This window comes from Zootoca vivipara, chromosome 10 (genome assembly GCF_965207765.1).
Source record: "Zootoca vivipara chromosome 10, rZooViv2.hap1.1, whole genome shotgun sequence".
Lineage (NCBI taxonomy): Eukaryota > Metazoa > Chordata > Lepidosauria > Squamata > Lacertidae > Zootoca > Zootoca vivipara.
The window spans coordinates 26226781-26244821 of NC_142593.1; the positions used below are offsets into that span (position 1 = coordinate 26226781).

At 44.9% G+C, this 18041-nt stretch overlaps 1 protein-coding gene and 1 non-coding gene across 2 annotated transcripts; both read left to right on the forward strand.

Annotated features, from left to right (window-relative positions):
* The first annotated feature begins 6897 nt into the window (after positions 1–6897).
* Positions 6898–6970, forward strand: TRNAR-CCU (transfer RNA arginine (anticodon CCU)). Its single transcript has one exon. It is a non-coding gene; the product is annotated as a tRNA-Arg (tRNA).
* A 2445-nt stretch (positions 6971–9415) lies between these two features.
* On the forward strand, positions 9416–17942 carry GLRX (glutaredoxin). The gene is made up of 3 exons (XM_035100111.3): positions 9416–9667; positions 14209–14321; positions 17665–17942. The coding sequence occupies exons 1-2, from the start codon at positions 9461–9463 to the stop codon at positions 14317–14319; spliced, it is 318 nt and encodes a 105-aa protein (XP_034956002.1). The 5' UTR covers positions 9416–9460; the 3' UTR covers positions 14320–14321; positions 17665–17942.
* The last annotated feature ends 99 nt before the right edge of the window (positions 17943–18041 follow it).

Here is an 18041-nt window from a genome sequence, read left to right on the forward strand (position 1 = left end):
AGCACCACAGCTGCTATCAATTAGGCAGGGGTTATCTTGATCATCAATATGCTGCAAGCAGGGCTTCCAGACCAGCTTGCCTTTTGGGTCAACACAACTCTCACCTATGGCTCCTAGAAGCTGTCAATATGCAACAGCAGTCAAACCCCGGGGAATAGCTTCGGCTGACCAGCTAAACCAGGTGAGGGTAGCCGATGCATCTCAAACCCTCGGGGAGTTAGAGACTTCTCCTGCGTGGCTAGACAGACTCTTGCAGATTGAGCAGAGGAGACCAATAGTGGGTCCAGCGATGAAGAAGGCAGCTTCTGCATGTGCTGTAGAGGGAAGTGGGGCTCGTCAACTGGGGAAGGTAGTCAAGCAGGAGGAAAACTCTGATCCTAAAGCTCTGCTGCCTTGCAGGACATCTTCAGGAGATGAAAAGGCTAAGGAATAAAGCCTGCCGAAATCCAGCAGAGTCCTTAAGACGGTCGAATGGTGCCTTGGGCGCTTCCTTCCAGCAACTCCTGCAGCCAAGCCAGTGCCAAACAGATTGCTCTGCTTTCCTTTAGACCACATCAGCGAGGCCAAGAGAGGGTTCTTGTTGTCTGGGCTGCCAGGGCCTCCATACACGCTGCCCAGGTTGCGTCCCAGGGAGGTTACTTCAGTGCTACTTATGCAGTGGTTTGACTTCACCCCTGGAGGCACACTCCATTGTCTCTCGAGACTGATGGACGCTAACAACAGACGCAATACCTAAGAGCAGCTCTTCAGCAGAAGTACAGTAATTGAAGACCTTCTATGCCAATCAAAGAATGAGGAATTGGGAGGTGCAAATTCTATGACAAGAATCTGCAAATTCACATTCTTTCTGCATGATCCAAGAGAATTCTAACTACCTCCGCCATGCCTTCTGTAAAACGAGACTCATTTCACGAGGTAAGGAGATCCCGCAAGTAAACTGGCCCCAAGCTGTTCCTAAAATATATACCAAAACAGCAATACAGAAGCGCTGGTGGGTATTACACACACTGTGCTGTTTGTCTGGTCTCTGCTGAATTTGAAAGATAGGAGTGGGCCATTAGTTGCTCATACAAAGCTCAATTAGAGTTGGACCGGAGTCACTGACCATTGATCAATGATTCACTGACCCATGATGACCAACAGTTGTACTCTCCAGGACTGCAAATCTCGGGGAGGTAGAATTTATGCATATCACAAGTGAGATATCAACAATCCTCCAGGAAAAAGGCAATTCTCAAAGCTGATTGCAAGCAGCGATTCTTTCTGCTGTTTAATAAAATGGAAATGTGGTGCAACGATACAATGCTGCCACCTAGTGGATAATCTGCATACTGTATGCACCTTTGAATATATAGCACCATGAGAAAATACTTCTTCGAACAAACTCGTAAAGCCAGCAGGAGGAGGAGACTTAGACAACTGTGGGAAGTCAGGGACCTTCAGTCCACACAACTGCCTCATAGGGGCAAGATCTTCCCTGACGAGTTGCTGTGCTCATTAGGCCTGGCTTCCTGAGCCGACCCAGTTTCCTTGAATAAAGAGTTAACTTCATTGATGCTGTGTGATTTATTGCTGCCCTGCTCTTGACATCCTTCTTCAGCTGCGAGTAACAACTGCTGCCACCATCCCAGTCAGCCCCTGAGGGGAGAGGGTCCCTCCGCTGCCACCTTGGAACCAGAGTTTGGAACTGATCCTGAAGGCGCCCAAGGGCCCCCACCTGCTGCCCTTGTTGCTCGCTGCTGCTGCCACTTAGTGGCAAAGCATATGCCCATGCTGCCTAGGGTGGGCCACGCTCCCGAGGGGGGCGGGGCATGGAGAGTGCCCTCCCAGGTGCGGGATAGATGCTTGGATATGTACTGAGCGGCGTGCGCGCCCTGCAGCCAGGGGCAGAGCGAGCTGCCAATGGCGGACATTTGGCACACCGCCCACCCACGACTCCCAAACCTTCCCCAGCTGTAAAAACAAAGAGGGAAGGGGGGCAAAGTGGCACAGCTCCCCCCCTTCCCCTGACAGCTCGGGGTAGTCTTGGGAGTCGTGGGTGGGCCAAATGCCACCCCCCCTCAGAGAAGACACCCAGGGTGGTCCGCCCCCACCACACACCCCTTCGTCTGCCCCTGCCGCCCCTGCTCCCACCTGCTCCTTTCCTCTTGACACCTTATGTCAACACTAAACGGCTCTTAAACTTAAATGCCCCCATTCCAGCTAGTGAAAAATGCAAGGCAAGTCTTTAAAAATGTAGTATAAACATCGACAGCTGGGGAACACTGGCCTGCAAGCGCTCCGATTGGAGAACAGCCTTTACTATGGGCTTTGAAGGCGCTCGAACTCAGGATGAAAGGGAGAAATGTGCTAAGAGGAAGGCACACTTGGCAAATTCTCACCGTGATCAACTCCCACCGAGAAACCTATGTCCCCACTGTGGAAGGACGTGTGGATCCAGAATTGGCCTCCACAGTCACTTACGAACTCACTTTTAAAATCATGTTTATGGAAGACAATCTTACTCGTGATCGCCAAAGAAGAAGACGACTCTTAAACTTAAATGACCCAATCCAGCAAGTGCAGAAGTCAGTTTTAGACCAGCCTCCTTGAACTGGCTTCTGAGATGAGTCAGTCAGTGGCCAAAATTAAATGGGATAGCTTCTACAATTTCCAATGTAGGAGCCAATGTAGGTCTTTCAGGAGAAATGTCTCAGAATGTTACCATCACCAACTTAGTACCACAGCTTAAACGTGTATTTCATTATCTTAATTTCCCTGAAAAACAAACAAACCCTATTTCTGTTCTCAGGATGTATATCTCACACCTTTTCCCCCTTCCCCAGTCACAAGAGGTTGTTATAGCAACAAGACAGCTGTATACACCTTCTTTTGACTCACAGCCCAGAGTTATTTATAGCTGCTGTAATTCCTCATGGTACTTTAGTAATGGAAACCACAGCGAGCTAAAATTGCACAATTGATAGACTGGCATCTTAATCTAGTCTCCGTGCTTGCTGAAATTATCCACACCTCATGCTCCAGTTCCATATTCATCTCTGCAAAATGAAGCAAGGCGACATGGCAGGGTGTAGGAAGGAGCAGACTGTTTCATGCCATCTTTAATAGCAACACCTCAGGAATATGTTTTATTATTGTTGTTACATGAACTTGAAATGCCTTCACCGTCTCCTCAACCACAATGATTAAACCTAGGGATGAAATAGTTTGTCTGTGATAATCTTATAATAAAATAAGCAATCAAACAACCACTTTTTAAAAGGTCAACTCTGTTGAAATTAGGTACATTATGGCACTCTGGGTGCACCAATATGCTTGTGTTTTCTTTTTCGTTTCCCTTACTCCCAGGGATATCAAAATAATGAGGTTATTTTCTGATGTGCTAGAATCTGAAAAGTGGGGCAAGTATAGTTTAAGATGCCACAATAGGAAGAAAAATCTGAAAATTGAACATTTGTATCCCCCCCTCAAAAAAAAATGCAGGACCCAAAGTGCACACCCAAATTATTTAGGGTTCAAGTTATTCCAGGTGACACAGATTTTGGTGCAGGGCCATGCATGCTGCATGGCACGCACAGCTCCGGGTACCAATGGTCTCAGGGCCAAGCTACCGTAGCCCTCCTGAACTCTGCCACACAAAAAGGTCATGTTATACCCAAAAATAAGTAAGCTACTTCCACAGCAGGTAGAAAGCAGTAACTTGGCACGCACATAGTTTGAAGCGTGTTTGAACATTTGCACACTTTGTCCCCAAGTAGAATATACTATTACAGGCCACCCCAATCCCTGCCAAACCATGCACAGGATTCCAGGGGTCTTTGAATCCTCAACCAGGGTCTGTGCATAGGCTAGCCCAGGAATTCCTCTGCAGATTGTCAGGGGCGTAGGAAGATAGGGGTGGGCCGCCCCGAGTGGCGGGCTCCAAGGGGCGCCATCGCGGGCACCCACCCAACCCCCAAAACCTGCCACACCCCCGGAACGCGCGCCACGGCCCCGGGATGTGCGTCACACCCCTCTGGGAGGCGCAGCGTGCCCCCGGGAGGCGTGCCACGGCGCTGGAATGAGCACCCCAACCCCAGAACGGGCGCCAGCCCCGCCCCCAGTGCCGGAGCATAAAGCTCCGCCACTGCAGATTGTATATTCCCTTCATATCTGTCCCATTTTAATTGTGTTATGCTGAATCCCGAGACAGCACATTTTATTGTTATATATAGCATTTTTCTTTTTTCTTTCCTTTTTACCAGGTTATGTAATATGAATCCTTTGTTGCAATGGCCTGTAGGCCACGCAAATAAATAAAGTTTTACTTACTTACTTATTCCCTTCATATCCCAAAAAATCAAAATCCTACCATTTATTAATTTCTAGTGTTTAGAGGTTCCCCCCAAAACACAAAAACAACCTATAACAATACTCTCACGTCACTTATGAAGCTGGTACATGTCTAGAGAAAGGCACTCTGGTTACATCTCTGGAAACAGGGCTTTCAAAGGCGTAGCAATCCAAACTGAGAACGTGACATTTACCGCTTCTTCTTAAATGGCCCTCAGCCCAGCAAAGGACTCTGAGTTCCTATACGGGACAGAATGCTGGGCTGTGGGAGTTCCATTTCCTCTTCACACACTTTAAGCTGCCTTGGCGGAACTTCCCATAACAGCTAGGAATGTGCATTTCTACTCTCAGAAAGGAAGTGCAAGCTGGGTGCGTTCCTTTATTTCCTCACATCCTGCCTTGCGGTTACAAGCACTTCAAATGCTGCTTGCAAGACAGAACGAAATAATTAAAACACTGGAAAGAGAGAAACTACGAAACCACATTGAAATGGTGAAACAGACAAATGGGTGCAGAATCTGAAAGAGCAAAGCAGCAAGATCAATAAAGTTTTGAATGAATTAGTGTGCAGATATATAACTATAGGAATAATATTCAGCATTTGAAACAGAAAACCCTCCGTGTCCCTATTTTCCAGTGACAATCCAGGATTTACAGAAGCCATCCTGGTTTCTGACTTGATCCTGGAATGTCCTGCTTTTCCTTAGGTCGCCCCTATTTTCACCAGAAAAATGTTGGAGGATATGGAGTTATGCTACCCCCCCCCCAAGCCAAGGAGAAAAGTAACTATTCAACCTTTGGAAGACATCTGAAGGAAGCCTGCATAGATAAGTTTTTTAAATGCTCAATATTTTATCATGGTTTTTTATATGTTTGAAGCCGCCCAGAGTAGCTGGGGCAACCCAGTCAGATGAGCAGGGTATATTATTAATATTATTATTATTACTATTATTATATAGGTCTTCCCTATTTTCATTGGCTAAATGTTGGTGGGTATGGAACAGTAGCGTCACCCACCACAAATTTTAATGCTGCTTCCTTAGCAAACTGAGAGGTAGTATGGTGTAGCAGTTAAAGGGTTAGAGTAGGATTGAGATGGTTTGAATACCTGCTCAGCTCTGAATCTGAAAAGATGATGTTTGGCTAGTAACAATCTCTCCATTCAGCATATAACAGAGGTGTCATGAGGAAGGAGGAGAACAATTAATGCCACCCTGAGCTCTTTGGAGGAAGGGCGGCATAAAATTGTAATTGATTAAAATAAACAAACCATTGCATGATTCCAGGACACTGCACTGCACCCTGGAATCTCTTTTTTGTTTGTGTGTGTGTGTGTATGCTTTTTGCAGGCTCCCCTATTCATTTCAGTGGCAGGAACTGTACCCATTCAAGGAGACCCATGGGATTTCAGAGTACCTAAATCAAGAGCACATCTCTAGTCTCCTAGATGTGTTTTCTGTACCAGGCACATGGGTGCTAAATATTACAGATGATGAATAGATCACAGTCAAAGTGCAACTTGGCATTAGTAGGTTTGTGCCATGACACAATTTAAAAAATTGGTTGCAATCAGCTTAATCCCTCCTGAGGGTTGAGTCTGCAGGCTTGAAAGGCTGAATAGGCAATAACACAGCCTATGTAATCCTTGTGATTTCAATGCCAGAGCATATTATTGTATTTGTTATCCTTCTTAATACCGGTAACAATTTTTTTTTATTAATGCAAAGTTAGACAAGTCAATCCAAAATGATAGCTCAGGCTTCACGAGTGCTTTTCATGTTGAATAAAAACTCACTCCAGGCAATGATATTTAAAAAATTCAATAACAAGAACAAAACAAAACAAAATCTCCATATGGTAAGAATTTCAGGGTTCCCAAGTAGTAGGCTGGTCAAACTACACATCAATTTAAAGTCACAGGGTAAATCAATACTGTATCAGTAAGAAAGCAAGTCTTTTTCTTGATTCTGAGTAAGGCACTTTGCCTTGGAAGAACTGAAAACTTCATAGATGAATATTCTTGGCATTTAGTTTCAGGGCAGTAAGAAAACTCAGCCCTGCAGTGCTCCCAAAAGACTCTAGATAATGGGTTGCCAATGTGCAAGTGTGCTTGCTAGCACCTCCTGTGAAAGGTCCAAGTCAATATCAGCTCAAAAATCCACAATGGGTGAGAGATGCTCTTCCTGCTGAGTTCCTGTTTGCCCAGGGTTGTCATCTCCAACAGGCCCCCAAGGCAGCATTTTCTGACTGGCACAGTCTACAGTTCCTCAAAATTCCCTGTGTGCTCCCTCACTGACCCAAGAAGCTTCGCCACTCATCCTCTAGGTTTTGCACGAAGATATGAGAGGCGTTCCAGTGCCCTCTTCTTAAAAGATTTCTGCTGATGAGAAGTGCCTAATCCACATGCGGAACAGCTTCAAACATAATGCTGGCAACATGTGGAGAGAGTCAGAGTGGCCTTCAGATGGTGGCCAAAGCTTATAAATCTGGGTTAAAGTATGCACCCTGGTATCACCTTGTCAGTACACTTGCTTGTATCCCATTTCAATCAAGCAGATTGTGGGGGAGCAGGTAGCTCAGTTGGTAGAGCATGAGGTTCCTAATCTCAGGGTTGTGGGTTCGAGCCCCACATTGGGCAAAGAATTCCTGCATAGCAGGGGGTTGGACTAGATGACCCTCGTGGTCTTTTCCAACTCTACAGTTCTAGGCTTCTGTGATCCCGATTTATCCTCACAACAAGTGAGTTAGGTTAAACTGAGAGCATTTACTGGCTCAGGGAAGCCACATGTCCCCAGCTGATAGCGTTGTGCCAAGGGCCTCCAAAGACTGGTGCCAGACTTGAGCAAGGGAAAGAATGTGTGGAAATGCTACTATGCCTGCTTAAAGCTTGGAAGATACAGAAAATGTGGGTTTGGGGAAGGTTTGTAGTTAAAGTGATAAGTAGCATTTACAGTAAGTATACTGTTCTTCACATAAGCCAACATGCCCGCCATATCAATCTGGCATATTTTGTCTGCATTCTGCTTCCTGTCGACATAGCTATAGAAGCTATGTACATGACAAACATGGGACCGCAAGTGTGACAGGCAATGGCGGTCCAGAGTTATTCGCTGACTTTGTGGCTTGTTTAGCAGCAACATACAGATGCAACACGGCTTTCCTAGCACGCCTGTGGAGATGGCACTATTGCTATATGTTGGCAATATGCCAAGTTTCGTGACACTGCATTTCAAAAAAGGTTTCACAATAGTCTCACAAGAGCTGCAGTTGTCACATGCTAGGAGTCTTAGTCAATCCGGGAGTCAGAACAACGCATCATTCATTCATTCCAATATCCTGTACTGCAATACTCAGATCAGAGGGGACAATCCTTTTCCTGCTTTCCAGTTCGGTATATAACACAATGAGCAGCTTACCTAACTGATAATCTTATAATCATGTTGATAGATTTATGTAATAGTTTTGAGCTCAAGCATGATACTCCTTCTGGAGGCAGAGAGTTCCTCAGGTCACCTGTGCGAAATGCACTGTGAAAATGTCGTTGTCTTTGGGTTGTCTCCACTGTTGTGTTTACTCAGAGTAAACCCACTGAAATTAATGATGATCAACTTAGGTCTTTTAATTTCAGTGGGTCTATTCTGAGGGAAACTAAAAATGGATGCAATCCTTTTCATTTAAAATCTGTTGCAGGTTTACTCTATTTTATACATTATTATTATTATTATTATTATTATTATTATTATTATTATTATATTAAGATAAATTATTTCCTCTGTTTCTCCAAACTTCTTCCTTCCTTCCATGTTTTTAGAAAGGAAAAATCCAATCTATGTGTTGGGAGTTACACCCTTTTTGATCTGTAAGTATTCTCAGAATAAGCATATGATCGTGGGAGGATATAACAGGAGAAGCCCTTGCAATCTGGGCAAAACCGGTTGTGTGCACCCAGCTCAATCAGATGAGGGAAATCCTAGGCAGGTGAAAATCTGAAGCTGCTAGCTCTCAGTGAGACTTTAGAATAGATCTATTCTGTTGTGCCTCCATGCATAGTATAAGAGGTTGTGTGCGTCCAGTTATACCTGATGAGAAAAAGAAACACATGAAAATGTGATAAATACATAAATCTGGAGGCCAAGGTGGGTACCTCACCTCCCATTTCCAGGATCTGAGGAGTGCAGTCCTGTATATGTTTACTCCAAAGTAAACTCCACTGTGTTCAATGAGGCTTCCTGCTTAGCTTGGTTTATGGCATTTACTTTACTGTATATTTTGTTGTAATAACATGTTCACTATGGGAACCTTTGGGCCAAAGATAAGTATATAAATACACTGTATGGTGAATTATTATTATTTATTTTCTGCACAGTCTTCTTTTGCATCAGGCCATGCTAGTTTAGGATTTCAGTCTTTGAAAGTGCATTGTATCGAAGCACCTGTTGCTTCCAGCTCTGCAGCTATTTTGCCACATGAACAAGCCCAGCAGAGCCAGAAATACAATGCCAATGTCACCAGGGAAGAAGAGGAAGACCAAACATTTCATTTGGTTGGTTAGACCACGGTGCTGATAATGCCAAGGTTACAGGATTGATTCCCCCTGCATTGCAGGGGTTGGACTAAATGATCCTCAATGTCCCTTCCGATTCCATTAGAGGGATTTCTAGCCTGCCTTTCGATCCCACAGAAAACTATGCATATTTACTTGGAAGTTGGTCTCACGCCGTTCTGTAGGAGTTGCACCTCAGGAAGCAAGTTTGACTGCTACAATGAAGACTCTTCTATCCAAAACAAATAAAGGCCATGCAAATGCTGTGAAGCAACGACTTCAGTCCAAAATAGATTAAGGGCGCGCCAGCAAATTATTTACCACGCAGCTTGCATAGGGAATACACACCATAACGCTTCCTCTGGGCAACCGTTCATAGTCCTTTCTGACTTTTTTTTAAAAAGAAAGAAAAAAGAAAGAAAGCCGCAGATAAGAGAGGGAGAGGGCTCCTCCTACAGGGTGTTGTCCCTTAAAGGAGGAGCGACGGCTGTAACTCATAAAAGAGCGCACAAGCAACGCGGTGGGAGCTGCTGCAATCTTCCCGTTGCGCGCGGCTGCTTGTGGCGAGGCGGCAAAGGTCCCAGAATGGCCCAGCAATTCGTTAGCAGCAAGCTGAAAGCTGATAAGGTGGTTGTATTCGGGAAGTCGAGCTGTCCTTATTGCCACGACGCTGTCAAGCTCCTGGAAGGACTTCATCTCAAGCCTGGGCACTTGGAGTATGTGGACCTCACCACTCGAAGCGACATGTCTGCTATCCAGGACTATCTTTTGGAGATAACGGGGGCCAGAACAGTGAGTTTCCTTTCAATAATCCTCATTCTTGCGCGCGGGGGAGAAGTAAAGCAATATGCTTTTTTCTACTTTCTAGCCGTGCATTTCTCTTTAGATTCCCCCACCCTACCGTAGGAAGTGGCTCCCCGCCCGTCCTCCATGACATCACTTGGAAAAAGCTCTCCCACGTGTGGACAGCAGCGTTAGAAGTCTGTTACGCCGGGCTCAGGAAATGACCCCGCCCTGAGCTGCTTCAGCAAGCCCCTTGCAAAAGCTTCCGAGCTCTCAATGGATCCCTGGGGGCGACTTTGTGAGGAACCGAGCGCCTGTCTTTGCATACCGTTGCGCTCACTGCTGCTGCGATGTAATGACGAGAGGATTGCGGGAATCTTGAGTTAACGCCCATCCATCCCCACCAGAGCCGCTTTCTGTGAGAAGCAGGATACTGGACTGTAGAGACTTTTGGTCTGATCCATGGGGAGTTTTTTGTGTTCGTTACCTACCTCAAAGGGTTGTTGTATGAATACAGTGGGGTGGGGAAAATCAAGCTCCATCTGGGGGTGATGATAGGATAGAAACAAAGCTGGGTAGCGGAGGTGGCCCTTATAACTTAAGGGCCACTTCTGCTACCCAGCTTTGCAAAGATCTCTCTTCTTCCAGGGAAGCCCTTCATATGCCCTTGTGAGGTATTTCTTTTTTGCTTGAAGCTCACTTGAAGTCAGGGGGTGAGCTACATAGGGAGGTGTTAACTGTTAACTCTATGAGGAGACCAGGTGTCTCCCAAAAATTCTCAGCAGCCTTAAAAAAACTATGGTTTCCAGGATTCTTTGGGGGAAGCCATTACTGTTCGATAGTGGTTTGAAAACACTTTAAATGTGCAGTGCAGATGGGTCCAAAGTCATGCTCATTTAGGCTATGATGCGGTTAGCAAGCTAACACACCGTACTGTACTGCTCTATTTTTTTCCCCATTGTGGGATTTAAGAGTCCAAGCGGTCCTTAAAAAAAAAAAAATAGACATGTAGGCACATGTAAACTGCTTTCAGTTTTCTTACAATCAAGCAGTATACAGGTATAAATGATGGTGATTATATATATATGAGCAAGTGTCACATGAGATGTGATGGGTAAGCTAAATCATTCTTGACACTCACAGCAACAATGTGCATCGGAACAGTTTCCAGAATTCTTCTATTGGTGTGAGAGATTTTTCACAATGTAACATGTAAGTCTTTTGAGACATAACTATTAAGAAATGGGTCTTTTGAAACGTTGTACCTAGTAAGACATGGGTCTTTTGAAACAACTAGTAAGGTGTGAATCTTTTAAAATATATTGTACCTAGTGTACATAGAATTTGAAACATTTCAGTGTATTTTAAGTACTGTACTGTTCTTAAAACCAATCCCCTCCAGGGGTGGACCAGACTAGCAGCTTTATAGTTCACTCCTGTAAAACCGTGTACTATTTCCAAAAGAACATGTGGCAACTATAATGTAAGTTAAGACGTAACAAGCTCATTCTCATGTTGTATTTGAGAAGCCATAAAGTCTTCCTTCCTCTGCCACTTCTTCCCTTTGTGAAACTTAAAGCAGCTGCTTCCTTCAAACTTTTCAAGGTGAGCAACATGCCTGGAGCAGGGGCGCTTTAGGGAATTCAAATTTCTTAACAGGGCAGGGTGTTTGGCAAGGTAGGAAAATTGATTTTGAAATTCCCAATTAGTCAGACTTCTATTCAGTCATGCATTGCAGGGCAAAGAGTCTGTGAGTTTTGTGTCCAGGCCATATGAAGCTGGCTTCCCTGAGCACAGGTTTTCAGAATTTCTACCTCAGTGGCTCTCCTTTTGTTTCTGGGTTCCATCTCCCATCATCCCTGACCATCAGCTAGGCTGGCTAGCCCTGATGGGAATTTAGAGTCCCAACAGCTTCTTGGAGCCACCCCAGTTGTAAATGAGGCGCATGGCGTGTCAATCATGATGATAATTGGTACAGTCCGTTGGTGGGTTGCCAGCATTTCTGCTGGCCCTGCCCTTATCTCTTGAATGGCTGCCTATAATGCATAAAGTTAATGGGCAGCACTTTGGTTTCCACTTTCCGAGCTGGATGTAATACAAAGGAACAGCTGCACTTAACTGCATGTCATAATAGCTCCATACAAATCTGTGGGGCAACTGGGTATACTGTATACAGTCTTGGTTGCCTCATCTATTATTATTTTTTAACGGACGCTGTAGAAATGGAGAAAGGTTCAAAGAAAGAGGAACCCAAATTATAGTGCAACATTTGGGGGGCTTTTAGCTTAGAAACAAAGTTTGTCTCCTCTCTGGCGTCATCCAGTGAAGATGAATGTTGGAAGATTCATGACAGACAAATGGGAGCACTACTTCACATAGTGCATAATTGATTGGCTACCAACTTGAATGGCTTTAAAGGGGGATTAGATAAATTTATAGATAGAGCTTTTGGTGGCTATCACTCATGATGGGGTATATCTGGGAACCTCCCATAGGTGGGCCACTATGGCAGCAGAATCCTGAAGGACCTTTTGTCTGATTTCAGAGGTTTCTTCTTGGAGAGCTGGTAGAAGCCAAATCCCCTGGGAATTTCCTGTTTGCAAGCCCCACTGAAATGAACAGAACCTGTATAGAAGTATGGTTGGGTGGTTGCCCATCCCATTCACCTCAATGGGATTTGCACCACAGAACTTCAGAAGGAAGGAGGGACTGTGCCTGTTGCATTGTGGGGACCTATATCTAATTAAACTTAACATTATTGCACTGAGAGCAGCACCTCCGATTAAAATCCACAGCTTAATGCCGCAAAATGGGGCTTCATGTGAGGAGCTTCGTACTGTGCTGGTGAGCAACAGAGAACAGATGTTTAGCAAAACCTCCTGATACATAAGCTTCAGGCCAAGAATGATGGCAGGCACAAAAGTGTCCTGTTACCTTGGCTGACTAGTTTATAATGTCACTGGTCTTCTTAAAATGTTCTGGATAGGGGCCTTCTGGTAGTTAGTGCAAGCTGCAACAAGAATCCTTTGTGCTAAGAAGGCACTTCCTCCTTGGCAAAAGCAAGTTATGCAAATCTGGGCGATGAAGTCCAAGGCCTATGGCACAGTGACCTTTGCCGTAGTGCATGGGAGAATTCTAGGGAGGGTAAACCACACCTGCACCTGATGGAAAGTCGTCACATGCAAATTTCCTGTTACCTGAGATTCAGCTGCAGTAGCTCATGTTACAACACTCTTTTCTGCATCCTCAAGAGATGACCTGCCTCTAGTATTGCTTGCCCTTAAATTTACAGCATCACACACAGCAAGAATGTGTCTTCCTGGCCTGCAAGATACATATGTGACTTTGCAGGACTTTTGCCCTGCTGTTCTGTTCCATTTGCTTGCCATTCTATCCCATGGTTCACAGCACGGAAGAGAATCAGATTGAAGAAATTATTGTATACTGTCTTGGGAACTTCTAGCACCCTAAGTGATGGGGAAGGGTCTTCAGATTTGTACCTGGAAATCCTGTTCACCCCAGGAGTAAGGACGGTCTAGTCCACAGGCTTAATTAGGCCTGGCATGAGTCCCAATTTGCCCTGGGAGGCTGTGTTTTTTTCTCTCCTCCCCACACCAACCTGCTGCATGCAGGGGTGTTCCAAGGGGGGGCGGGGGCGGTCCACACTGGGTACCATTCCAAAGGAGGGGTGAAAAAATGCGCGCACACACACACACACACACCAGGATGTGCGCCACGCCCCCTGGAATGAGCACCGCTCCGGGTACTAGAGCAGGTTGCTTTGCCTCTGGCTGCACGCACCTGACATCACATACAATGTTCAGGTGAGGGGCAGGTGGGGATGTGGCTGCCAATGCCCAGTTGGGAACCTTAAAATGCACTCCTGATTGTGCATTGGCAAGGGAGGCATGTTGTCACTGTGAGTCAGCTGATTGAGAGTGAGAGCGAACCAGCTGACAATGACTGCATTACGGAGTTCCCCAAAGGGAACACAGGAGAAAAGCTGAACTTCAAGCAAGCGCCTGTCAGCCTCTCAGACCTTGCACTTCAAGGTCTCTGGGATCAACTGTTTGGGAGCTCCCTGAGGAACTCTGTAGCCAGTCAGGACTTGCAAAGAGCCTTGTTCTGCACCTTGAACTCTGACTATCAGCTACCTGGCACTTCCAAGCACCACACAGGATTCTATGTAAGCCCTGTGTGGCACTACCAAGTCCCAACAATTGTCGGTACTTCAAAGCACCCCATCGCCCAATGTAATTGTGACACCGGGTGATTGACAGGTGTCTGGCCACACCCACCTGTTAAATTTCACCCATAAAGGTAGGGGAGATAAGGGTCAGGTCTGCTGGCCGGATCCGGTTCTCCAGCCCTGCGCTACCCTTATCCCTCTTACTTAGTAGTCAAGCTGCCATCTCTCTCTTGCCGTTTATCTTTTGCTGTCGTTCTTATAGCTCTGTTTTAAGCTCCTGCCTCCCTAGGAGACTATGCTCCTAAAATCCTTTTTTCTTTGCTGAGTAATCCTAACTAACAACTTTAACTACTTCTTCTAGGTCCCTCGTGTCTTTATTGGAGAAAAGTGTATAGGTGGCTTTACAGACCTGGAAGCTCTATATAGGAGTGGAGAACTTAAATCCATTTTGCAGAAGATTGGAGCCTTGTGAAGGTAAGTGTTTGGATATGAGCTATCCAGCCAACTTGAGAACAAGGAAGAAATGCAGTTGCAACCCTGTGGGCCAAACTATGTGTTACATTCAATAAGAAAGAGCAGCGCATCTAGTGTTTTGTTTTGCTTAATACTAAGTGGTCTCTGGCAGCGTTCAAAATTCACCAGCTATTGGCCTCTTGTGACCAAACGAAGATACCAGGATGATGCCTGACATCTCCAAGATCTGAAGGAGCCTGCCTGGAGGTCCTTGGATCTTGTCTGTTTTCACACAGTAACAACAACATATCCTTTAGAATTCTATCCATGGTATTTTATCTGCACCATCAGAATGAATTTCAGGAACCAAAACCAAAACATTGCATTGAGAAAGACAGCCTTCTGGCCCCCAAACAGCAACTAGATATTCTGTTTTGGCGACTGTAACCCTGGTTTAAGGAGCCATTTGTTGCCCATCTTATATATATCTGAGTTTCTAACACTGGGGTGGGTGGAATTGTATCAGGTAGCACATAGGGAGAGGCGGTTTAAACCTTCCCTCCTTTGCTGCAATTGCACCCCCCTGTAACCATTAGCCGTAACTGGGTGCTTTTTAATAAAGCAAGCTGCTGTGACAGGAAGGGACTCTGACCATGATCCTGGTGGTGGAAGGAAGGTTTAAACTTCATTTCCCCATGCATTGTGGTACCAGTTACAATTCCCCCATATTAATAAAAATTTGTAGCTGCATGCTTTGAATTTGACATGGTGTGCTATTTGACATAGCATGTTGTTTGACTCCAATAAAACTAATGTTGTTGTTGTTGTTGTTGGCTGTGCTGGCTGGAGTTGCAGTAAAAAAAACAACACACACACAAACAAAAAAACATCAGGAGGGCACCAGGTTGGGGAAGACGAGCTTAGCTCAAGTAGCTCCAGTGCAACTCCTTGCACACAAAGCATAAACATGTGACTGGCGGCTCCCACAAGCACCATAAAGGATTCCTGATCTGCACAGAGGTTTATTTTGAGAAAAGCTTGCTCCAAAAGTATTTTCAAAATGTGCAGAGGAATCCTGCTGCAGGAATGAGAAGGCAACTTTAAAATGGCAAGAACGTGTGTTGGCATCTCCTGCTGCATCAGATGAAGAGAAACGAGGCTTGCCAGCATCTTGCTTGCAGCTAGATATTGTAGGGCAGTCGATTTCCTGAATTGTATTAGTTGAAAAGAGGCATACCAGAGGCCAGGGCGAGGCGGGGGGGGGAGATACTTTTTCTAGGCCAGGCACACAGCTCTTCTGAAGGCCTAGGCACTTGAAATAATGGGGTTGGAAACATGCAGGGGTTTGCAAATGCCTGATCTCTGGAAATGAACAGCTGCTTCACAGGTCAGTTGCCCTTGGAAGCATTCTCTATGTTCTTCTCTCTGGGAGTCTGGCTTGGAATGCTGGAAGCAACAGCTGGAGAAAGGAGCTTTTCAATATGTTCTTAAAAAAAATATTCATTTTACAATAAGAAAAAAAGAAAACAAACAGTAAGTATACATAAACACAAACAAAACACACACAAAATCTTAAACCTTCTCACTTATTACTTTACATCATATGGGGACTTCCCTCAGTCCCCACCTTCTGAGTTTCATTATTCTCCATCATCTTTAGCAGGTTCATCCTCTAAAATATTAAAATACATATCACTAACAAGGAATTAGTTCCTTTCACCAAACAAAATCCTAATATAAACTGAAAACCTAAATATACTTCCCTAAGGTAATTTATATATTACAAAAAAAATTCCAAATAAATTCTAAATTTCTTCCAATCTTCTATCTCCTCCTCCTCTTGGTCGCAAAGTCTCCCAGTCATCTTGGCGAGTTCCATATATTCCAACATCTTCATCTGTCAGTCATTGATAGTTGGTATCTCTTGCATCTTCCACTGTTTAGCTATTAACAATCTAGCTGCTGTTGTGGCATACAAAAAGAATGTACGGTCTTTTATAGGGATTTCTTCTCCAACAATTCCAAGCAAAAAGGCCTCTGGTTTTTTAACAAAAGTGTATTTCAGCACTCTTTTCAATTCATTATAAATCTTTTCCCATAAGTCTTTTCAATATGTTCTGCAGACCCTGTTAACCTTTCTCATTCCCACAGAGCAGTGACTTCACCCTCCAAGTCTGCTACAGGTTGTTGTTGTTGTTGTTTAGTCGTTTAGTCGTGTCCGACTCTTCGTGACCCCATGGACCAGAGCACGCCAGGCACTCCTGTCTTGCACTGCCTCCCGTAGTTTGGTCAAACTCATGTTCGTAGCTTCGAGAACACTGTCCAACCATCTCGTCCTCTGTCGTCCCCTTCTCCTAGTGCCCTCAATCTTTCCCAACATCAGAGTCTTTTCCAAGGATTCTTCTCTTCTCATGAGGTGGCCAAAGTATTGGAGCCTCAGCTTCACGATCTGTCCTTCCAGGGAGCACTCAGGGCTGATTTCCTTAAGAATTGATAGGTTTGATCTTCTAGCAGTCCATGGGACTCTCAAGAGTCTCCTCCAGCACCATATGGTGCTGGAGATGGTGCTGCTACAGGTAGCTTATGCTAACCCTGTGCCGCAGAATAAGTGCCATTCCTTGCCAACTGTAGTCATTGCTTCGTTTCAAGTTGCACTTACATCCACGCCATATAATGAAAGCAACGGCTTTCCCCAAAGATTCCTGGGCCTTGTAGTTTACCCTTCCTGGGCCTTGTAGTTTACCCTTCACAGAGATACAGTTCCCCAGTACCCTTAACAAACTACATGTCCCAGGATACTTTGTTAGAAGCAATGTGTTTTAAGTGTATGGTATGATTGTGACCTTTAAGCCTCTGCTTTTAACAGAGGGGCATCATTCACTGCAGGAGGCAATAGGAAGTAAAAATGCTAACTGTTCCTAGTGTGCAAAGAAGTGAGAGCCCTAACCATCTTGGCACACTTTTGCACCAACAGAGAGAGTGCAGAAAACAGAGTTTGGATAGGTTTGCACCTATTCGAGTTCTGAAACATTCAAAAACCAAAAACTAAATAGCCAACAGCTAGGCCCCAGGATCTTGCACTCAGTGGAAGCTGCATGGCATGTTTGACTTCTGAGGCGTGTTCGAAAACTGAAGCATTTATTTCCAGGTTTACAGCGTCCAAAAACCGAAATGTTCGTCAACGGAGACATTAAAAAACCAAGGTACCACTGTATTGCATTTCCAGTATTGTCTCAGTGGCAATGGGTTTATTTTTTGAAACCAAGCTTTCTCCCAAAGTACTGCTCAAGATCTTTATAGCTGCCAAATGTCATTTCATGGTAACCTTCCAGTGTTCATAATGTGTCCCTTTTTTAATTTTCAGAGCAGCAATGGACTAGAGGACGGCACTACCTCATGCTACAGCACTATCTTCTGGAAATGAAATCGCAGCTGCCTACCTCTCGCTTTATCCTGCATCTACTATGTTGCTCGTGGTGCGTTTCAATGTAGAGTAATGGTGATCGAAGGCTTTGGTCTCTGTCTGGTTTTGCTGAGCATGTGACTGTAACTTCTGGCACGTTTTAGTATGCACCATCTCTGCTAGTTAACATGGGGACAGTCAGATTCTGATGCAGTGGAATAAAATGCTTGTTCTAAGAATGAGTTTTATTATATAATTTATCTGCATATATACATTGGTAGCAATCTTCATTCTCCAAGAGCCTGTCCTTGCCTAGCCCAATCCACGCACATAGGGGA